Raw genomic sequence first — 23,608 nt, 5'->3', positions numbered from 1 at the left:
TGATCTCAATGTGAGGGGAAATTTGTAGAGATCTGTGTGTGACTTATACATGTCTGATCCGCCATGACAGCTTCATGTGACGGAGCGCTGGGCCTGGAGGATGGGCGGATCCACTACAAGCAGCTGACGGCCTCCTCCTACAAAGAGAACAACCCGCCCGACGCCGGGCGCCTCAATATCGTCCCAAACATGTCAGTGGATTGCCTTATCTATGTTCCTTACATGTGGGGGGAGACTTGGAAACTGAGGGAGGAGATTGGAACTGAGGGAGGAGATTGGAACTGAGGGAGGAGATTGGATCTGAGGGAGGAGATTGGAACTGAGGGAGGAGATTGGATCTGAGGGAGGAGATTGGAACTGAGGGAGGAGATTGGAACTGAGGGAGGAGATTGGATCTGAGGGAGGAGATTGGATCTGAGGGAGGAGATTGGAACTGAGGGAGGAGATTGGAACTGAGGGAGGAGCTGTGAACTGAAGGAGGAGATTGGAACTGAGGGAGGAGCTGGGAACTGAGGGAGGAGCTGAGAAATAAGGAAGTAGCTGGGAACTGAAAGAATGACTGAAGGTGGAGCTAAGAACTGAGGGAGGAGCTGGGAAATGGGGGAGGAGCTGGAAACTGAAAGAATGGCTAGGTCCTGAAGGTGGAGATGAGAACTGAGGGAGGAGCTGAGAATTGGGGGAGGGGTTAAGAACTGAGGGAGGAGCTGAGAACTGGGGGAGGAGCTGGAAACTGAAAGAATGGCTAGGTCCTGAAGGTGGAGCTGAGAATTGAGGGAGGAGCTGAGAATTGGGGGAGGAGTTAAGAACTGAGGGAGGAGCTGTGAGCTGAGGGAGGAGCTGAGAAATAATGAAGGCGCTGAGAATTGAGGGAGGAGCTGGAAACTGAAAGAATTGCGAGGTCCTGAAGTTGGAGATGAGAACTGAGGGAGGAGCTGAGAATTGGGGGAGGGGTTAAGAACTGAGGGAAGAGCTGGGAGCTGAGGGAGGAGCTGAGAATTAACGAAGGTGCTGAGAATTGAGGGAGGAGCTGGAAACTGAAAGAATTGCGAGGTACTGAAGTTGGAGATGAGAACTGAGGGAGGAGCTGAGAACTAAGGGAGGAGCTGAGAATTGGGGGAGGACCTAGAAACTGAAAGAATTGAGAGGTCCTGAAGGTGGAGCTGAGAACTGAGGGAGGAGCTGGAATCTGAAAGAATGGTTAGGTCCATAAGGTGGAGGTGAGAACTGAGGGTGGAGCTGGAAACTAAATGGCTAGGTCCTGAAGGTGGAGCTGAGAACTGAGGGAGGGGCTGAGAACTGAGGGAGGAGCTAGAAACTAAAAAATGGCTAGGTCCTGAAGGTGGAGCTGAGAACTGAGGGAGGGGCTAAGAACTGAGGGAGGAGCTGGGAGCTGAGAAATAAGGAAGGCGCTAAGAATTAAGGGAGGAGCTGGAAACTGAAAGAATTGCGAGGTCCTGAAGGTGAATCTGAGAACTGAGGGAGGAGCTGAGAACTGAGGGAGGAGATGAGAGCTAGAAACTAAAACAAATGGCTAGGTCTTGAAGGTGGAGCTGAGAACTGAGGGAGGATCTGAGAACTGAGGGAGGAGCTGGGAAAGCAGCAAGGAATGAGGGAGGAGCTGAGAACTGGGGAGCAGTCGGGAGTGAAGGAGGAGCAGCTGTGAAAAGAGGGAGGAGCTGAAAACTGGGGGAGGAGCTGTTGAAGAGTAAGTTGAGAACACATCCATTATGTATAGTAAGGTGGGGTGTAAAATGCAGAATACAGACGGGGATGTCTATGGGTGACACACTGAATACAGACGGGATGTCTATGGGTGACACACTGAATACAGACGGGATGTCTATGGGTGACACACTGAATACAGACGGGGATGTCTATGGGTGACACACTGAATACAGACGGGATGTCTATGGGTGACACACTGAATACAGACGGGATGTCTATGGGTGACACACTGAATATAGAATCTTCCTCCAGAATGAACATTGTTCCCGGGTGGAGTCCTCTGGACTCGGATAAGGAGCCGTACTTCCAGATAGACTTTCTACAGCCCACCTTCATCTCCGCCATCATCACCCAGGGGGGGCGCCAGTCAGGAGGTTACACCACCAAGTACCATCTCATGTACAGCAATGATGGACACGTCTACCGGAACTTCACCGCTCAGGAGAAGACCTCCCCGCAGAACTTCACCGCTCAGGAGAAGACCTCCCCGGAGGAACCCCAGGTGAGAACTTTATAAATCTCAGTGATCGGAGGAGGAGTTTGGTTTGCAATGATTGTGTAAAAGTTTTGGATTCTGTTCCAGTTCAGCTGCGTTGCACATTTTCCACTTGCCTGCGGGTGTCGCTGTCCACCGCGGGTCAAGGTTGGAAATGCAGCGAGTTGGGTGTATTGAGTATTCTTTTCCCAGAAGCAGCCCGGTGGGCGTGGTCTCCGGCGCTGTGCATTCTGGGAGAGGGTACTTAACGAACAGACACTGTTCTGGCGGGGTGCGTACGTTTCGTGATTGACACGTCTTCAGGAAGCGTCTCGCTTCCTGACGACGTGTCAATCACGAAACGTACGTCGAGGCGCCTGGTTACGTACGCACAAGCGACGCACTTCCGGTCCCGCTGGTTCTCCGGCCTGGAACGCACGCATTGCTGAATCTCCGGCATTGTTTTATTCAGTTCAATCTGACAAGAACACGTATGAATGGACTATATCTATATATATCCATTTATTAATTATATATATATATATATATTTTTTTACAATTTTTTTGTATTCACTCCAAATTGTGCTTATGTTCACTTGTATGCCATTGTTGGTTCAGACGGACCATCCTACACTATTATTATTATTATTAATACTGCTTAGGTATCACCTACCGTTTAGGTATTATTCATTCACTTATTATTTAGTTCTAGCGCCCCCCCCTCCCCCCCACATATCTTCATTATTTATTTTTGACCTTTGACTGAGGTCTCAATTTTAGGGGAGCTGCTTATTTACTATTTTTGTGTAGTCAATCACATTCATATATCATTTTATTGGCGCGAGATATTACAATTTTCCCGTAAAGATCAACCACCAAAAAGATGGCGCAGCCAATGTTAAGTATGGACGTCGGACAGCCGTCGAATTTCACGTCGTTTACGTCGTTTGCGTCAGCCGATTCAGAATGGGGCTGGGCGCAGGTTACGTTCACGTCGAAAGCAAGGAGTATTTGCGACGTCATACTGAGCATGCGCGCGCATGTGCCGTACGATCGGCGCTTCGTTTACATGTATGGTAATGAATCGTGAATTCATTACCATACAACACGCCCCCTACCTGCCCATTTTGAATTAGGCGGGGTTACGCCGGGCCATTTGCGCTACGCCGACGTAACTTAGGAGGCAAGTGCTTTGTGAATACAGTACTTGCCTCACTATCTTACGTCGGCGTAGCGCAAATGGGATGCGCTACGCCGGCATAAAGATAGGCGGATCGTACCTGAATCTAGCTATAAGTGTTGGTGCCGACATTTGTGAATAACTCTTCAAGGAGGACCCCTAAGACGAACGTGGTAAGGTAACGGCAGGCCCACATTTAAACCAGCGGCCCCTTCGGGGGTAGTGCTATATTAGGAATAATCATACAACAGCATTAGTAATAATAAGAGGAGAAGAATAATAATGAGACCCCTCCATCTGCTCCTCACCATTGGTTTCCATTGTGATCCAATCTCTTCTGATTTCTCTTCTGATTTCTCTTCTGATTTTCTCTTTCTGGTTTCTCATCTGATTTCCCTTTCTGATTTCCCTTTCTGATTTCCCTTTCTGATTTCTCTTTCTGATTTCTCTTTCTGATTTCTCTTTCTGATTTCTCTTTCTGATTTCTCTTCTGATTTCCCTTTCTGATTTCTCTTTCTGATTTCTCTTCTGATTTCCCTTTCTGATTTCTCTTCTGATTTCTCTTTCTGATTTCTCTTTCTGATTTCTCTTCTGATTTATCTTTCTGATTTCTCTTCTGATTTCTCTTTCTGATTTCTCTTCTGATTTCTCTTTCTGATTTCCCTTTCTGATTTATCTTCTGATTTCCCTTTCTGATTTCTCTTCTGATTTCCCTTTCTGATTTCTCTTTCTGATTTCCCTTTCTGATTTCCCTTTCTGATTTCTCTTTCTGATTTCTCTTTCTGATTTCTCTTCTGATTTCCCTTTCTGATTTCTCTTCTGATTTCCCTTTCTGATTTCTCTTTCTGATTTCTCTTCTGATTTCCCCTTCTGATTTCTCTTCTGATTTCTCTTCTGATTTCCCTTTCTGATTTATCTTCTGATTTCTCTTTCTGATTTCTCTTTCTGATTTCTCTTCTGATTTATCTTTCTGATTTCTCTTCTGATTTCTCTTTCTGATTTCTCTTCTGATTTCTCTTTCTGATTTCCCTTTCTGATTTATCTTCTGATTTCCCTTTCTGATTTCTCTTTCTGATTTCTCTTTCTGATTTCCCTTTCTGATTTCTCTTTCTGATTTCTCTTTCTGATTTCTCTTCTGATTTCCCTTTCTGATTTCTCTTTCTGATTTCTCTTCTGATTTCCCTTTCTGATTTCCCTTTCTGATTTCTCTTCTGATTTCTCTTTCTGATTTCTCTTTCTGATTTCTCTTCTGATTTATCTTTCTGATTTCTCTTCTGATTTCTCTTTCTGATTTCTCTTCTGATTTCTCTTTCTGATTTCCCTTTCTGATTTATCTTCTGATTTCCCTTTCTGATTTCTCTTCTGATTTCCCTTTCTGATTTCTCTTTCTGATTTCCCTTTCTGATTTCTCTTTCTGATTTCTCTTCTGATTTCCCTTTCTGATTTCTCTTCTGATTTCCCTTTCTGATTTCTCTTTCTGATTTCTCTTTCTGATTTCCCCTTCTGATTTCTCTTCTGATTTCTCTTCTGATTTCTCTTCTGATTTCCCTTTCTGATTTCTCTTTCTGATTTCTCTTCTGATTTATCTTTCTGATTTCTCTTCTGATTTCTCTTTCTGATTTCTCTTCTGATTTCTCTTTCTGATTTCCCTTTCTGATTTATCTTCTGATTTCCCTTTCTGATTTCTCTTTCTGATTTCCCTTTCTGATTTCCCTTTCTGATTTCTCTTTCTGATTTCTCTTCTGATTTCTTTTCCGATTTCCCTTTCTGATTTCTCTTTCTGATTTCCTTTTCTGATTTCTCTTCTGATTTCCCTTTCTGATTTCTCTTCTGATTTCCCTTTCTGATTTCTCTTCTGATTTCCCTTTCTGATTTCTCTTCTGATTTCTCTTTCTGATTTCTCTTCTGATTTCTCTTTCTGATTTCTCTTTCTGATTTCTCTTCTGATTTCTCTTTCTGATTTCTCTTCTGATTTTTTTCTGATTTCTCTTTCTGATTTCTCTTCTGATTTCTCTTTCTGGTTTCTCTTCTGATTTCTCTTCTGATTTCTCTTTCTGATTTATCTTCTGATTTATCTTTCTGATTTCTCTTCTGATTTCCCTTTCTGATTTCTCTTCTGATTTCTCTTTCTGGTTTCTCTTCTGATTTCCCTTTCTGATTTCTCTTTCTGATTTCTCTTTCTGATTTCTCTTCTGATTTCTCTTTCTGATTTCTCTTTCTGATTTCTCTTTCTGATTTCTCTTTCTGATTTCTCTTCTGATTTCTCTTTCTGATTTCTCTTCTGATTTCTCTTCTGATTTTCTCTTTCTGGTTTCTCATCTGATTTCCCTTTCTGATTTCCCTTTTTGATTTCCCTTTCTGATTTCCCTTTCTGATTTCCCTTTCTGATTTCTCTTTCTGATTTCTCTTCTGATTTCCCTTTCTGATTTCTCTTTCTGATTTCTCTTTCTGATTTCTCTTCTGATTTCCCCTTCTGATTTCTCTTCTGATTTCTCTTCTGATTTCCCTTTCTGATTTCTCTTCTGATTTATCTTTCTGATTTCTCTTCTGATTTCTCTTCTGATTTATCTTTCTGATTTCTCTTCTGATTTCTCTTTCTGATTTCCCTTTCTGATTTATCTTCTGATTTCCCTTTCTGATTTCTCTTTCTGATTTCCCTTTCTGATTTCTCTTTCTGATTTCTCTTCTGATTTATCTTTCTGATTTCTTTTCCGATTTCCCTTTCTGATTTCTCTTTCTGATTTCTCTTTCTCTTTCTGATTTCTCTTTCTGATTTCTCTTTCTGATTTCTCTTCTGATTTTTCTTCTGATTTCTCTTTCTGATTTCCTTTTCTGATTTCTCTTCTGATTTCCCTTTCTGATTTCTCTTCTGATTTCCCTTTCTGATTTCTCTTCTGATTTCCCTTTCTGATTTCTCTTTCTGATTTCTCTTCTGATTTCTCTTTCTGATTTCTCTTCTGATTTCCCCTTCTGATTTCTCTTTCTGATTTCTCTTCTGATTTCCCTTTCTGATTTCTCTTCTGATTTCTCTTTCTGATTTCTCTTCTGATTTCTCTTTCTGATTTCTCTTCTGATTTCCCTTTCTGATTTCTCTTTCTGATTTCTCTTCTGATTTTTTTCTGATTTCTCTTCTGATTTCTCTTCTGATTTCTCTTTCTGGTTTCTCTTCTGATTTCTCTTCTGATTTCTCTTTCTGATTTATCTTCTGATTTCTCTTTCTGATTTCTCTTCTGATTTCTCTTTCTGATTTCTCTTCTGATTTCTCTTCTGATTTCTCTTTCTGGTTTCTCTTCTGATTTCTCTTCTGATTTCCCTTTATGATTTATCTTTCTGATTTCTCTTCTGATTTCTCTTTCTGATTTCTCTTTCTGATTTCTCTTCTGATTTCCCTTTCTGATTTCTCTTTCTGATTTCTCTTCTGATTTCTCTTTCTGATTTCTCTTCTGATTTCCCCTTCTGATTTCTCTTTCTGATTTCTCTTTCTGATTTCCCTTTCTGATTTCTCTTCTGATTTCCCTTTCTGATTTCTCTTCTGATTTCCCTTTCTGATTTCTCTTCTGATTTCTCTTCTGATTTCTCTTCTGATTTCTCTTTCTGATTTCTCTTCTGATTTCCCCTTCTGATTTCTCGTCTGATTTCTCTTTCTGATTTCTCTTCTGATTTCTCTTCTGATTTCTCTTCTGATTTATCTTTCTGAATTATCTTTCTGATTTCTCTTCTGATTTCTCTTTCTGATTTCTCTTCTGATTTCCCTTTCTGATTTCTCTTCTGATTTCTCTTCTGATTTCTCTTCTGATTTATCTTTCTGAATTATCTTTCTGATTTCTCTTCTGATTTCTCTTCTGATTTCTCTTTCTGATTTCTCTTCTGATTTCTCTTTCTGATTTCTCTTTCTGATTTCTCTTTCTGATTTCTCTTCTGGTTTATCTTTCTGATTTCTCTTCTGGTTTATCTTTCTGATTTCTCTTCTGATTTCTCTTTCTGATTTCCCCTCTGATTTCCCCTTCTGATTTCCCTTTCTGATTTCTCTTTCTGGTTTCTCTTTCTGATTTCTATTTCTGATTTCTCTTTCTGGTTTAGATATTTGAAGCCAACTCAGACAGTAACAGTCCGGTGAGGCGGGAGTTGGGCCGCACCATACTGACCCGATTCCTCCGCATTCATCCTGTGGATTATCACAAGGCCATCTACCTTCGCTGTGAGGTCATCGGATGCCCCTACGGTGAGATTTCACCCCTCTGCTCAGATTTCATATAGAAACAGATGGATGTGTGTGGAGCATGCTGGGAGGGATAAGGGAATGGTGGTGTGAAGCATGCTGGGAGGGATAAGGGAATGGTGGTGTGAAGCATGCTGGGAGGCATACGGGAATGGTGGTGTGAAGCATGCTGGGAGGGATAAGGGAATGGTGGTGTGAAGCATGCTGGGAGAGATAAGGGAATGGTGGTGTGAAGCATGCTGGGAGGGATAAGGGAATGGTGGTGTGAAGCATGCTGGGAGGGATAAGGGAATGGTGGTGTGAAGCATGCTGGGAGGGATAAGGGAATGGTGGTGTGAAGCATGCTGGGAGGGATAAGGGAATGGTGGTGTGAAGCATGCTGGGAGGGATATATTTCGAGGTTTTAGGAATGTCTCTTCTCTTTCCTTGTAGTGGAGCACACAATGGCCGCTGTCACACAAGGTCCGGCTTATGTCACCATTCCTGGGGAGGTGAGGCCTTCTCACTGTCAGATGGGAGAGTTTGAGTGCCGCAGCGGTGAGTGCGTGAACGCCTCCAGATCTTTGTGTGACGGGAAACCCGACTGCCGCGATTTCTCCGACGAGGACGGATGTGGTAAGAAATGGTAGAAGAGACTCTGCTGGCTGATTTATATGATGGCAACTGGTCTCAAGAGTTGGATCTTTAATACGCGACTCTGACCCTAACCCCAGCCGTGGCCCTATCCCTTACCCTGACCCTGACCCTTACGCCAACCCTAACCCCAGCCCTATCCCTATCCCTGACCCCTACTCCAACCCTAACCCCAGCCCTATCCCTATCCCTAACCCTTACTCCAACCCTAACCCAGCCCTATCCCTGACCCTGACCCTTACCCTGACCCTAGCCCTGACCCTTACCCTAGCCCTGGCCCTATCCCTGGCCCTTACTCCAACCCTAACCCCAGCCCTGACCCTAACCCTATCCCTTGCCCTGACCCTTACCCTGACCCTTACTCCAACCCTAACCCCAGCCCTGACCCTATCCCTGACCCTTACTCCAACCCTAACCCCAGCCCTATCCCTGACCCTTACCCTGACCCTAGCCCTGACCCTTACCCTAGCCCTGGCCCTATCCCTGGCCCTTACTCCAACCCTAACCCCAGCCCTGACCCTAACCCTTGCCCTAACCCTTACCCTGACCCTTACTCCAACCCTAACCCCAGCCCTGATCCTATCCCTGACCCCTTCTCCAACCCTAACCCCAGCCCTGACCCTTACCCTGACCCCTACCCTAACCCTAGCCCTGGCCCTGACCCTTACTCCAACCCTAACCTCAGCCCTGGCCCAATCCCTGACCCTTACCCTTACTCCAACCCTAACCCCAGCCCTGACCCTATCCCTGACCCTTACTCCAACCCTAACCCCAGCCCTGACCCTGATCCTAACCCTATCCCTGACCCTTACCCTGACCCTAGCCCGACCCTTACCCCTACCCTGACCCTTACCCTAACCCTAACCCCAGCCCTGACCCTATCCCTATCCCTGACCCCTACTCCAACCCTAACCCCAGCCCTGGCCCTATCCCTTACCCCTACTCCAACCCTAACCCCATTCCTGACCCTAACCCTATCCCTGACCCTTACCCTAGCCCTGACCCTGACCCTTACACTAACCCTTACCCTATCCCTGACCCTTACCCCTACCCTAACCCTAGCCCTTACCCTAGCCCTGGACCTGACCCTAGACCTAACCCTTACCCTGACCCTAACCCTTACCCTGACCCTTACACTAACCCTTACCCTATCCCTGACCCTTACCCTGACCCTTACTCTAACTCTTACCCTGACCCTAACCCTTACCCTGACCCTTACACTAACCCTTACCCTATCCCTGATCCTTACCCTGACCCTAACCCTTACCCTTACCCTAGCCCCGACCCTTACCCTAGCCCTGGCCCTAACCCTTACACTAACCCTTACACTAACCCTTACCCTAACCCAAGCCCAATGCTGAGCTACGAATGAAGCTTTGTGAGAACCTTCATGGTATGGCTTCTGGTACGGCAGAGAACACACCTGAATATTAAATGACAGTGCCACACCCCCTTCCTTAACTCCACCCTTTTCCCTAGTGGTTGTCTATGAGTGTACAAGAGGTGCCCCCTCCCCCAATCATACATAAGGGGACAGTGTCTTCCATGATGAGACAAGGTGATAATCTCCATTATGTACAGACTGAAGGACCAATAGTTGGGCCGCGTCCAGTATATGGAAACGCTCAGTCCCGTGTCTCCTGGTATCCGGAATATACCGTATATAATGGGAGTGGCCTTGTGTTCTACGTACAGCGACGCGGTATATGTCAGACCTATACAATAAGGGGAGTGGCCTTGTGTTCTACGTACAGCGACGCGGTATATGTCAGACCTATACAATAAAGGGAGGGGCCGGGTCAAGGGGTGGGCAGGAGGGCTAGCTGCCCTGGGTTTACTGTACGTGTGATGGGGGCGCCAGTGAGCTCATTCTAATACAAGACATTGTGACTGCTGGGGGTTCCATCCCCTAAGCTCACACATAGTGGGGGGGGCTTCTTTCCCCCGGGTGCGGGATGACGTTGTCCCAACACTGAATATGGGGAATAGGGAATTATTAGTCCTCTAGATTTCTGTACAAAGTACTGAGCACATTGGTTTCCCTTCTCCTCCAGGCACCGTGGTCACTCCAGGTCTGGTCATTCCCCCAGCAGGTGAGTCTTCCTCCTCTGGTATTATAAAGTAGAACATAAGACCAGATATGGCTCTGCAGATTAGATATGATGTGACACCAGATATGGCTCTGCAGATTAGATATGATGTGACACCAGATATGGCTCTGCAGATTAGATATGATGTGACACCAGATATGGCTCTGCAGATTAGATGTGACACCAGATATGGCTCTGCAGATTAGATATGACACCAGATATGGCTCTGCAGATTAGATGTGACACCAGATATGGCTCTGCAGATTAGACATGACACCAGAGATGGCTCTGCAGATTAGATGTGACACCAGATATGGCTCTGCAGATTAGATGTGACACCAGATATGGCTCTGCAGTCTAGATGTGACACCAGATATGACTCTGCAGTCTAGATGTGACACCAGATATGGCTTTGCAGATTAGATGTGACACCAGATATGGCTCTGCAGATTAGACATGACACCAGATATGGCTCTGCAGATTAGACATGACACCAGATATGGCTCTGCAGATTAGATGTGACACCAGATATGGCTCTGCAGACTAGATGTGACACCAGATATGGCTCTGCAGACTAGATGTGACACCAGATATGACTCTGCAGTCTAGATGTGACACCAGATACGACTCTGCAGATTGGATATGACACCAGATATGGCTCTGCAGATTGGATGTGACACCAGATATGGCTCTGCAGATTGGATGTGACACCAGATATGGCTCTGCAGATTAGACATGACACCAGATATGGCTCTACAGATTAGACGTGACACCAGATATGGCTCTGCAGATTAGATGTGACACCAGATATGGCTCTGCAGACTAGATGTGACACCAGATATGACTCTGCAGACTAGATGTGACACCAGATATGACTCTGCAGTCTAGATGTGACACCAGATATGGCTCTGCAGATTGGATATGACACCAGATATGGCTCTGCAGATTGGATGTGACACCAGATATGGCTCTGCAGATTGGATGTGACACCAGATATGGCTCTGCAGATTGGATGTGACACCAGATATGGCTCTGCAGATTGGATGTGACACCAGATATGGCTCTGCAGATTGGATGTGACACCAGATATGGCTCTGCAGATTGGATGTGACACCAGATATGACTCTGCAGATTAGATGTGACACCATATATGACTCTGCAGATTAGATGTGACACCAGATATGACTCTGCAGATTGGATGTGACACCAGATATGGCTCTACACAATAGACATGGCACCAAATATGGCTCTATTTATTAGGATTGACATTGGCTGAATATTGGTGTTAGATATGTAGTAGGCTCTCAGCATTGTGCTCCTTTAATGGTTGGAATATTTCAGCTTGTGCTCTCTTTCCTGTCACCTAGATGTAACCTTCCCACCTGGACACAGTACAGCCCCGGGCAGCACTCTCCATCCAGGCTCTTCTCTTCCCGCACATGTTGGAGAACCGGGAATATTGCAACCATCCCAACCAACAGGAAGCCCGGGAATGCAGCAAGAGACACCCGGACAGGGAACTGGACCAAGACCGGAGACTGCTGGTCAGCCTGGCATTCAGGAGAAGCCATTTGTCAGTGGAAAGCCCGGCATGAGAATCCCGGACAGACCCGGACATAGAGCGGAATCCACAACCCTGGAGTTTGGAGACGTCTCTTCTCCTGGTCTACTGATGACGACGTCTCCACCTCAAAGGACAGACGAAACGCCCAGCAGCGTTCCACCCATGGCTGCCATCACACTGCCAGGAGAAGGCATTTCCGGAGGTCCCGGAGTTCGTCCCGGCCCCTTTCACACCGGCGTTCCTGGGCTTGCTGGTAAGAACACATGGAGTACAGATTTAGGTGGCACCCCGGGACACACAAGTTTTCCCGCATTGAGTGTAGGACAAGAAGTGCCAGGAATGGGTACTCCAGCTTGGGTAGGGACTGGCCACCCTGGTCTATCTGTTCAACCCTCAAGTCTTCCAGGACAAGCGGAAGTCCCACCATACAAAGAAGAACCGGTAACTGAAGAAGCTCCAATGTCCAACCCGTCCAGACCACGCGTGGAGGAGGCGTCATCCACATCTCAGTATAATGAGACACGTGACCTGCACCACGGAACAGGAACCCCTCCACCAAGAAATGCCCCTCTGGAGGGTGAACCCCCCGGCCCTGAGATCTTTGTTCTTCCAGAAGGACATCATTCCAGCTTGAAGCCTGGGTCAGGGTCTGTCGTTATTTGGAAGGAGCCTGTTGAGGTCCCTCCAGAAGAGGGGGGCGTTAGACCAGGGGGCCGCGAGGAATTTCATGCCTCTCATACGTATGAAGGTTTGTAATGGGCTTGAGGGGGACCTCCCAGTACCGCCGCCCTATGGTGTGTACGGAATATGATACAAGTGATGAATGTCAATCGATAAGAGGAACATAACCTATTAGACTAAATAGAGAAAGCCTCATCCGTAATTAATTATGGGAATACAGGAATAGGGGACCCAGGGGGTGACCCCCCACGGCACAGTAAATGATAAGGATGTAAAAAAATTATCTTTAATAGAACATGGACACATACATGGTATACAAACGGGGCAGACAAGTTATTTAAAAACCATATACATGGAAATAACAAAGTATATGATATGAGCCCAACGCGTCTCGCCGTTAAGCTTCATCAGGACGCATTCAGGATTTCATTAGTTGGAACAAGGAAAACGGGTCTCACTATCTTGCAACTCTCCTGCAAGACAGTGAAAGTCCGACCTGGGGGGTTCCCCTCTGGGTCCCCTATTTCTGTATGAACATAACCTATTAGTACAGTGATCAATAAACCTGAGAAATTCTGCTCCTTGTAAGATGTGAGATGAACTTTTTATATTCCAGGGACGCCCCCGATGAATCTGACCACTGAGCTTCCCAGAAGTACCTGCAGCGTCGGTCAGTTTGTCTGCTCTGCGTTTGGCTGTGTCGACGCCGTTAATGTTTGCAATGGACAGGAAGACTGCATTGATGGTTCCGATGAGCAGCTCTGCGGTGAGTCTTCTGACGCCTCTCAAGTTTTTTTCCGTCTAATTGGTGGGGCAGATTCAGTAAGATATGAGCATTTTTTACGGAGGCGCAGGGCACCGTTTTTGCCCTGCGCCCCCGCAAATTTTCTGCGCTACCCGCGATTCACGGAGCGGTAGCTCCGTAAATTGCGTGGGCGCTCCGGCAAAATGCCCGGCATAAGCGCGCGCAATTTAAATGATCCCGTAGGGGGCGGGAATCATTTAAATTAGGCGCGTTCCCGCGGCGATCGTAGAGCGCAATCTCCGTCGGATAAAAAATTTCCCGACGTGCATTGCGGCAAATGACGTCGCAAGGACGTCATTTGCTTCAAAGTGAACGTGAATGGCGTCCAGCGCCATTCACGATTCACTTACGCAAACTACGTAAAGTTCAAATTTCGCGACGCGGGAACGATGGGTATACGTAACATGGGCTGCCCCTGCTAATAGCAGGGGCAGCCTTATGCGAAAACCGCCGTACGCAAACGACGTAAACTGCGTACGCAGGGCTCGCGTAACGTTGTGAATCGGTGTTAGTATGCAATTTGCATACTATACGCTGAGCACAACGGGAACGCCACCTAGCGGCCATCGCAAGAATGCAGCCTAAGATATGCGGGCATAAGAGCCTTATGCCGCGCAGATCTTAGGCTGCAGTCGGCGTAACGAGGTTCCTGAATCAGGAGCATTCGTTACGCCGGCGCAAGTAAGCAATCGCGCTGCGTAACTATGGTTACGCAGGCGCAATTGCTCTCTGAATCCGGGCCGGTGTCTATTAGAACTCTCTATTACACTCGTGTCAAACGCAAGGCCCGTGGGATGAATCCAGCCCTCCAGGCCATTTCACGTGGCCCTCGCGCCACTCGTGCAGCTGCTGAACCGCCCTCGTCTCCGCCCCCCACCTTTTCTCTGCAGTCAGCAGCAAAGAGTAGGCAGGGCAGCCATCAGGAATTATGGGGCCCCTTGCACAGCTTCAGGCATGGGCCCCCCTGGAGCAGAGAACCAGGGGGGGGGGGGGGGGTGCTGCCACCTGAAATTGAGAAGCGGGGGGGGGGCCCTTTAATAAAAACATATATAAATGTATATAAATATATAATTTTATAAAAATAAATATATATAAATAAAAAAATACACATTTATAACAAATAAAAAAAAGGGGGTTTCCCACATGGGGCCCTGGGGACCTCTGAGCCCTTTAATAAAAAAATATATACCGTATTTATCGGCGTATAACACGCACCCTAACTTTAGGAGGGAAGTTTCAGGAAAAATACTTTCCACAGCCCCCTGCGTATAACACACAGGCACAGTTTACCCTCTATTTTCAGGGTAAAAAAGTGAGTGTTATACGCCAATAAATACAGTATATATATATAAAAAAAAAGAAATAAAATAATATAAAAAAAAATGCTTTTATATAAAAAAAGTGGGGTTGCCATCCGGGGCCCTTTAATAATAATAAATATATATACATATCTATGTATATATATATATATTTATATATATATATATATATTCATATATATAATAAATAAAAACATATATACAAAATATATATTTTTTTATAAAAAAAAGGGGGGTTGTCATCCGGGGCCCTGGGGATCTCCGGGCCCCCCGTACCCCTAAAAAAAATTGGCCCTTTAATAAAAAATAAAATAAAAATATATTAGAAAAAAAAAAAAAATTTCTTTAGAAAAAATAAATAAAAAAAGGGGGGGGTTTCCATCCGGGGCCCTGGGGGCCTTCGGGCCCTGGGGACCTCCGGAAACCTCTAAAAAAAACAAAAAAAATTGGCCCTTTGATAAAAAATAAAATAAAAATATATAAAAAAAAATATATTTTTTTTAAATAAAAAATAAATTAAAAAAAGGGGAATTGCCATATGGGGCCTCCGGGCCCCTGGGGACCTCTGGACCCCTAAAAAAAAACTATATATATATATATTTTTTTTAAAGGGGGTTGCCATCCGGGCCCCTGGGGGCCTCCGGGCCCCTTACAGGTGTACTGCCTTTACCCCCCTGATGGCGGCCCTGAGAGTAGGACAGAACTCCTCCTACCGATCCTGTGCAGCCGCAGAACCCCCTCATCTCCACCACCACCTTATCTCAGCAGTTGGCAGCAGAGAGGACAGAACTCCTCAGGGCCGATCCTAGGCGGGGGCACAGGGTGCACCGCGCCCTGGTACTGTAAGCTGCCTCAGAGAAGGGGCGCTGAACCGCCGAAGCTGTGGCACGCTACTTGACTGCACTGGTTGTTAGAATCACCGGTCGCCCGACACCTAGCAACCAGTGACGTCAGTGGCCCAGGCATTCAGAGTGCGTCGCGGCCACCCCAGCATTCATAGCACGCCGCCTTTGCGGCTGGAAAAGCAGCTCGGCTCCACCCACAAGCAGCAGCACAAGGTAATGTACGGTTCTGATGTAAAAGGTGGGTGGGGTTCTCTTGACTTCTGATGTAAAAGGTGGGTGGGGTTCTCTTGACTTCTGATGTAAAAGGTGGGTGGGGTTCTCTTGACTTCTGATGTAAAAGGTGGGTGGGGTTCTCTTGACTTCTGATGTAAAAGGTGGGTGGGGTTCTCTTGACTTCTGATGTAAAAGGTGGGTGGGGTTCTCTTGACTTCTGATGTAAAAGGTGGGTGGGGTTCTCTTGACTTCTGATGTAAAAGGTGGGTGGGGTTCTCTTGACTTCTGATGTAAAAGGTGGGTGGGGTTCTCTTGACTTCTGATGTAAAAGGTGGGTGGGGCTCTCCTGACTTCTGATGTAAAAGGTGGGCGGGGTTCTCTTGACTTCTGATGTAAAAGGTGGTTGGGGTTCTCTTGACTTCTGATGTAAAAGGTGGGTGGGGTTCTCTTGAGTTCTGATGTAAAAGGTGGGTGGGGTTCTCTTGACTTCTGATGTAAAAGGTGGGTGGGGTTCTCGTGACTTCTGATGTAAAAGGTGGGTGGGGCTCTCTAGTCTTACAGATATATCGGGTGCCACCGTAATGCTAATGCGGCTCACAGTGAAATGTTTTACACCCCCGCTGTATTGTCTCTCCAGGCACCACCCCTGCAGTTCTGATGTCCACTCCCACATGGCTTGTTCCCACCCCAGGCCCCGGCATGTGTTCACACAAACAGTTTACTTGTCGGTCAGGAGAATGCGTTTCCTCGGAGAGACGCTGCGACCTCCACCGTGACTGTTCAGATGGTTCTGATGAGGAAAACTGTGGTAGGTCCTCTTTGTTGGGTCTCCTGTCCCCCTGGAGGGACCATAAACAGAACTTCTATTGTGCCTCGCACTTGAGATGAAGAGTCTCGTTGATCTCGCGTGTTTTCCTTCCCCGCAGTGGATTGCGTCCTCTCTGTCTGGACATCCTGGAGTGAGTGCAGCCGCTCCTGTGGATTGGGAGTCAAGTTCCGACGTCGTGATGTCATCAGAGACCGGCTTCCGGGGGGTCATTGTGCCGGAGCTCAATTTGACAGTCAGAGCTGCTTCGTACAAGCATGTCCAGGTAGGTGAGCGAGACATACCTGGGAGATTGTGAGAAGAAAATCAACAGGAGTATTAGATATGATAAGGAAGAGGCTGGAGGTCTCATAATGCAAAACCCAGAAGGACCTACCCAATGCCTGGAAACATCTCAAGAACCTCTGAGGGGAGCACCTACCTTCCTCCTATGTGTATGGAAAGTGTGAAATACTTGTCAGGAGGCTTCTCCGGTCAGTGTCAGGAGGCTTCTCCGGTAGTGTCAGGAAGCTTCTTCGGTCAGTGTCAGGAGGCTTCTCCGGTCAGTGTCTGGAGGCTTCTCCGGTCAGTGTCTGGAGGCTTCTCCGGTCAGTGTCTGGAGGCTTCTCCGGTAGTGTCAGGAGGCTTCTCTGGTAGTGTCAGGAGGCTTCTCCGGTCAGTGTCTGGAGGCTTCTCCGGTCAGTGTCAGGAGGCTTCTCCGGTCAGTGTCAGGAGGCTTCTCCGGTCAGTGTCAGGAGGCTTCTCCGATAGTGTCAGGAGGCTTCTCCGGTAGTGTCAGGAGGCTTCTCTGGTCAGTGTCTGGAGGCTTCTCCGGTCAGTGTCAGGAGGCTTCTCCGGTCAGTGTCAGGAGGCTTCTCCGGTCAGTGTCTGGAGGCTTCTCCGGTCAGTGTCTGGAGGCTTCTCCGGTCAGTGTCTGGAGGCTTCTCCGGTCAGTGTCTGGAGGCTTCTCCGGTCAGTGTCAGGAGGCTTCTCCGGTCAGTGTCAGGAGGCTTCTCCGGTCAGTGTCTGGAGGCTTCTCCGGTCAGTGTCAGGAGGCTTCTGTGACGGTATCGGTATGATATCCCCGTCAACGTTCCCTTCTTCCCATAACGAAAATCACCCCAATATTCCACGAGGAGGGATATCCCTGGAATCGCCCAGAAAGCCACACATGAGACCAGCTTACTGCTTGAACAACACCGAGTTTTAATCATAAGAAACCAGAGCTTATATGTGGTTACAACTGTTACAATGACAAATCTCCGCCCCCCTCACACAGTGGGGGGTCTTCAATACAGCTCCTTTGAAATAAAGATATTTCTTTGAACTACTCAGTAGCTAGCCGGTTCGGCTCCGCATATAGAGAGATAATTACCACAAGGAAGCAATCAGCATAATTAACACAAGCCACTTATCTAATCACAGTAACCAGTAAACACAGGGCTAGAACAATTAACATTTGAAACAGGGCTAGCTGCAGAAGAGTAATTACAATTAACAGCCTTAAACAAGCAGGGAGGATTAAACTGAAGCATATAGGTAAAAAGTCCGTCACAATGGCCCCCTTTTTTCTCCCTGCTCCGGCAAACCCGGTTGGACCTTCCCTGGTCCAGTAGGGTTGACGGGTTCAGAGCTTTAAGTCCGAGGTTAACTCCATTTGGCCTGACTGACCTCCCTTGACAACTGCTCCCGACTCAGGTATGCCACCGGGTCGTCAGATCACACGCCGGTCAGTCCCCAAGTCTTTGTGCGATCTGCAAAGTCACCAGAAGTCAGTGTGAAGACGGCGAATGGGTCTGTGCGCCGCCATCTAGGTGTCCCACTATGGGAGGGGCAGGTTATGGCTCTGAAGTGACAGTCACAGGAGATTCATAAAAAGAAAAAGTTATATTTGTTGAAATGTTGTAGCACTGGTGCTCAGAGTCCGGGGGGGGGGGGGGGGAGAGGGGACTCAGAGCCCCATAAGGTCAGCCACCCCCTGCTCCCTCCGCAGCCGCCGGTTCTCCTCTTTGAGCTTCTCCAGCTCCATCTCCAGTTCATGGAGCCTGGGGGGGTCAGCCCGCTGTGACCTCAGGTGGTTGTTCTCCTCCTCCATGCGGCTTATGCACTCCTCCAGCTCTATGTACTCACGGATCAGATCCTGCTTGCTCATGTCCTGCAGGCTCTCCACGTGGTCCTTCATCATCAGGAACTGGGTGGTGGTGTAAGGGGCCACCGGTGGGCCCTTGGCGAACATCTCGGCCCGCATCTGGGGCGCCCGCTGCGATTCCATCTCCTCCAGTCGCTTCTTCTCCTCCCAGGTCCACTGGTTATATGACTTCCAGGACCTCTTCTTCTTGGAGGGTAGCTGGCGGTGCCTCTTTCTGCCCAGCTCCCTCCAGGGCCCCTCCGGCTCATGGCTGTCGCCCATGACCAGCTGACAATGGTGTTCCCTGTTGTCCGTAATAACAGATTGTACCATGAGGGCTTCGTAAGGGGTGCCCAATGGTTCTTCCTGACCCAGCTCCTGGGGATCCCAAGCCGAGTCTACACAATGGGCTGCTGCTGGCGGGCGGTACCCAGGTTGAGACCAATTTGACCTGGTGTTGTCATTCATGTGGCAATTCTGCTTGAAGTGACCCAACTGTTTGCACCGGAAGCAGCGTTGTTCGTTGTCCTCCTGGCGTGGATAGCGAGGGCTAGATGTCATCGGTCTGTTAGGCGGTTGGTATCTAGCGGCTGGTGGGTGTGAGGGCGCCGTTGGTTGTGGAGGTTGTACCCGTGGTGTGACCTGGTTTGTCTTGCGAGTATCCGCATATTCATCCGCCAACTTCGCGGCCTCTGGTAGAGTCATGGGCCTGCGATCTCTCACCCAATCTTTGACATCCGTCTGGATGTGATTGTAAAATTGCTCCAGGAGCATTAGTTGCAAAATGTCCTCTGCGGTGGTGGCCTGGCTGCTGTTAGCCCAGTTAGAGGCCGACAGGGACAGCTGGCATGCCCATTCCGCGTAAGAGTCTTTCGTGGTTTTGCGTGAGTCCCTGAACTTCTGTCGGTGGGACTCTGGGGTTACTGCATAACGAGCCAGGAGCACTTCTTTAACCCGGGCGTAGCTATGGATATCCTGATCTGGCACGGTCCGGAAAGCATCAGAAGCTTTGCCTGACAGTTTGCCTGACAATATTGCAACCCACTCTCTTCTAGCTATTCGGTGCAGGTTACATTGTCTCTCAAAATCTGCCAGGTAGTTATCAATTTCACAGTCCTTTTCATCAAAAGCTTTAAAAGCGCTAAACGGAATCTTCCTTGTGTCTGCTGTGCTGTACTCACTGTTCGTAGAAGGTGCGGCTGCTTGTTGGACTGCTGCCAGTTTTAACTGTAGCTCTGCGTCCCTTATTTGTTTATCCTTCTGTAGTTCTGCGTCCCTTATTTCTTTAGCCTTCTGTAGCTCTGCGTCTCTTATTTGTTTGGCCTCCTCCGCTAACAGGTCCATCACTTTCAGCACCACATCCGGCGTTGGGTTCGGGCCGAACCACGCTAGCTTCTCTCTCATTAGCTTGTTGGTTGGTGACTCCTCCTGAATCACTGGTGTCTCCATCTCTTGTACTGCTGGCGTTGCTGCAATCCCGTCCTCCTGGTCTATCTCCATTGATTCTGCTATGATGACCCGCTTGGTTTTGTTGCTAGCAATCCTTCCACGAACTTCCAGTAGTTCTTCCAGTGTCTGCTTGGAATCCGGGTGTAAAGGAGAGTAGAAGGGAAGATCCCGCTGCTGCCAACCAATTTGTGACGGTATCGGTATGATATCCCCGTCAACGTTCCCTTCTTCCCATAACGAAAATCACCCCAATATTCCACGAGGAGGGATATCCCTGGAATCGCCCAGAAAGCCACACATGAGACCAGCTTACTGCTTGAACAACACCGAGTTTTAATCATAAGAAACCAGAGCTTATATGTGGTTACAACTGTTACAATGACAAATCTCCGCCCCCCTCACACAGTGGGGGGTCTTCAATACAGCTCCTTTGAAATAAAGATATTTCTTTGAACTACTCAGTAGCTAGCCGGTTCGGCACCGCATATAGAGAGATAATTACCACAATGAAGCAATCAGCATAATTAACACAAGCCACTTATCTAATCACAGTAACCAGTAAACACAGGGCTAGAACAATTAACATTTGAAACAGGGCTAGCTGCAGAAGAGTAATTACAATTAACAGCCTTAAACAAGCAGGGAGGATTAAACTGAAGCATATAGGTAAAAAGTCCGTCACAGCTTCTCCGGTCAGTGTCTGGAGGCTTCTCCGGTCAGTGTCAGGAGGGTTCTCTGGTCAGTGTCAGGAGGCTTCTCCGGTCAGTGTCAGGAGGCTTCTCCGATAGTGTCAGGAGGGTTCTCCGGTAGTGTCAGGAGGCTTCTCCGGTCAGTGTCTGGAGGCTTCTCTGGTAGTGTCAGGAGACTTCTCCGGTCAGTGTCAGGAGGCTTCTCCGGTAGTGTCAGGAGGCTTCTCTGGTCAGTGTCAGGAGGCTTCTCCGGTCAGTGTCAGGAGGCTTCTCCGGTCAGTGTCTGGAGGCTTCTCGGTCAGTGTCAGGAGGCTTCTCCGGTCAGTGTCTGGAGGCTTCTCCGGTAGTGTCAGGAGGCTTCTCCGGTCAGTGTCAGGAGGGTTCTCCGGTCAGTGTCAGGAGGGTTCTCCGGTCAGTGTCAGGAGGCTTCTCTGGTAGTGTCAGGAGGCTTCTCTGGTAGTGTCAGGAGGCTTCTCCGGTCAGTGTCAGGAGGCTTCTCCGGTCAGTGTTAGGAGGCTTCTCCGGTCAGTGTCTGGAGGCTTCTCTGGTCAGTGTCTGGAGGCTTCTCTGGTAGTGTCAGGAGGCTTCTCCGGTCAGTGTCTGGAGGCTTCTCCGGTCAGTGTCTGGAGGCTTCTCCGGTCAGTGTCTGGAGGCTTCTCCGGTCAGTGTCTGGAGGCTTCTCCGGTCAGTGTCTGGAGGCTTCTCCGGTCAGTGTCTGGAGGCTTCTCCGGTAGTGTCAGGAGGCTTCTCCGGTCAGTGTCAGGAGGCTTCTCTGGTCAGTGTCAGGAGGGTTCTCTGGTCAGTGTCAGGAGGCTTCTCCGGTCAGTGTCAGGAGGCTTCTCCGGTCAGTGTCAGGAGGCTTCTCTGGTCAGTGTCAGGAGGCTTCTCTGGTAGTGTCAGGAGGCTTCTCCGGTCAGTGTCAGGAGGCTTCTCTGGTCAGTGTCAGGAGGCTTCTCCGGTAGTGTCAGGAGGCTTCTCCGGTAGTGTCAGGAGGCTTCTCCGGTCGCTATAATATTTTGTGTAGTCTCCTCTTCATAGCAGGGTCCCTTGGTCATGTGATATTTGTACCCTGCAGTGAATGGGGCGTGGTCCCCTTGGGGGGAGTGGTCTGCCTGTGATGCTCCGTGTCAAGGAGGAGTTCGTTCTAGAAACAGGAAATGTGAAAATCCGCCACCCAAGAACGGGGGTCTTCCATGCCGCGGAGAATCTGTGCAGATAGAATCCTGTAACCTACAGCTGTGCGGAGACTCGGAAGGTAAGTGCGGCCTGACGGCGGCCACCTCCGGTGGTTTGGTCTCTTCATTGTCATTGGATAGACTGTAACGTCTGAACTGCTTTGTGTTCACAGACTGCGGCCCGGAGATGATCCTCATCCATCCTGGAGAGTGCGAATCCCGGCACACGGACCCGTGTCCGCTGACCTGCCGCAGCCTGAACGCCGAGACCCGGTGTAATGGCGGCTGTATGGAAGGTAGGTACCTCCCTCCCAGAAGCGTTTCTCAACTCCGGCCCTCAAGGCGCCCCAACAGGTCATGTTTTCAGACTTTTCCATTATTTTTCGCAGGCGATTTGATCAGTTTCACTGCCTTAGTAATTACCACGGCTGTGTCGTCTGAGGGAAATCCTGAAAACATGACCTGTTGAGGACTGGAGTTGGGAAACACTCTGTATTAGACAACCCGATCATGTTCATGGTCTCTTCTGCCCTCTCGATGCCACCATGTTTTCCTTTCCCTTGCAGGATGCCGCTGTCCTCCTGGTCTGTACCTCCAAGATGGCGGCTGCGTGAACATCAGCCGGTGCCGCTGTCACGTGGAGCATGGCGGCACCCAACTTCCTGGGGAGACCTTCAGTCACGACAACTGCAGTGTGTGGTGAGGACCAGCGGGGGGAGCTCTTACTCTGATAACGGCTCTGGGCCTTCTACAAGGCGACCAGACAGGTTCTCTGGTGCACAACGACAGCCGTCTTCTGATTGGTTACTCTGGGCACAAGGACAGTTCCTGGTTCTATGGTTGTCGCCGTTTTATTGAGCCGCCCCGGGGTCACATCTCTTTGCTGATTCCTTTCTCGTATTTATGAAGCTACAAAGGAGCTTTAATAAATAATAATAATTAGTGTAACGGAATGACCCGGGACACCCAGAGACTTTGGAAGGATGAGGGGTACTCCTGTACCGGCGTCACCAAGGAGTCTTATGTCTAGGGTCACCTTATGTCCGATAGGGCCATAGGGTGACTGAGAAATTATATCCTAAATTACAGGACAGGGGACATCACTGATAGTTCATATTGCAGGATTTTAAGATATTGCAAGTTGTTGGTTAATTGTGACCCAACCAGTCAATAGTGACTCATTTCTATGATTAGCCCTGACTAGTGACATGCTAATTGAGTCAGGCTCCTGGAAGACCTTTCATTGTGTGATAACACTGCTTTAAGCCTATTGATGCTCAGAGGTGTGAATACCTTTCGGTCAAGCTGTATGCGGAGACAGAACGTCTGTCTAGGGATGTGGATTAAGAAGAGATCATTGTGTGATGTTTTTTGTTTGTTATGCTGTTAATGAAGGAATGTGCAGTGATGAGATGATGATAATTATAGGCCGGCGCCGACATGTCTAGAATGGTTAGTAATTAGCCTTAGTGTGTGATTAGGGGGGTGGAGATTTCATTGTCCCTTTGTGTGACGGTATTAGAATGATATCCCCGTCAAACATTCCCTTCTTCCCATAAAAGTAAATCACCCCAATATTCCACGAGGAGGAATATTCCTGGAATCACCCAATA

General features: G+C 48.0%; 1 protein-coding gene across 1 annotated transcript in view; it reads left to right on the top strand.

Annotated features, from left to right (window-relative positions):
- LOC120941395 (SCO-spondin-like) overlaps window positions 1–23,608 on the top strand; it is a 210,291-nt gene that overhangs the window by 98,896 nt on the left and 87,787 nt on the right. The window contains exons 48-60 of the mRNA XM_040354735.1: window positions 71–191; window positions 1,978–2,227; window positions 7,461–7,602; window positions 8,032–8,214; window positions 10,287–10,325; window positions 11,690–12,634; window positions 13,184–13,337; window positions 15,606–15,613; window positions 16,402–16,557; window positions 16,676–16,840; window positions 21,896–22,075; window positions 22,169–22,291; window positions 22,562–22,694. Of these exons, the coding sequence (XP_040210669.1) occupies window positions 71–191; window positions 1,978–2,227; window positions 7,461–7,602; window positions 8,032–8,214; window positions 10,287–10,325; window positions 11,690–12,634; window positions 13,184–13,337; window positions 15,606–15,613; window positions 16,402–16,557; window positions 16,676–16,840; window positions 21,896–22,075; window positions 22,169–22,291; window positions 22,562–22,694 (2,599 nt within the window). The remainder of the gene's footprint in view (window positions 1–70; window positions 192–1,977; window positions 2,228–7,460; window positions 7,603–8,031; window positions 8,215–10,286; window positions 10,326–11,689; window positions 12,635–13,183; window positions 13,338–15,605; window positions 15,614–16,401; window positions 16,558–16,675; window positions 16,841–21,895; window positions 22,076–22,168; window positions 22,292–22,561; window positions 22,695–23,608) is intronic.

The sequence above is a fragment of the Rana temporaria genome, chromosome 5 (genome assembly GCF_905171775.1).
Source record: "Rana temporaria chromosome 5, aRanTem1.1, whole genome shotgun sequence".
Taxonomy (NCBI): Eukaryota; Metazoa; Chordata; class Amphibia; order Anura; family Ranidae; genus Rana; species Rana temporaria.
The sequence above is the reverse complement of the archived record's forward strand: the minus strand, read 5'-3'. Positions and strand labels throughout refer to the sequence as shown.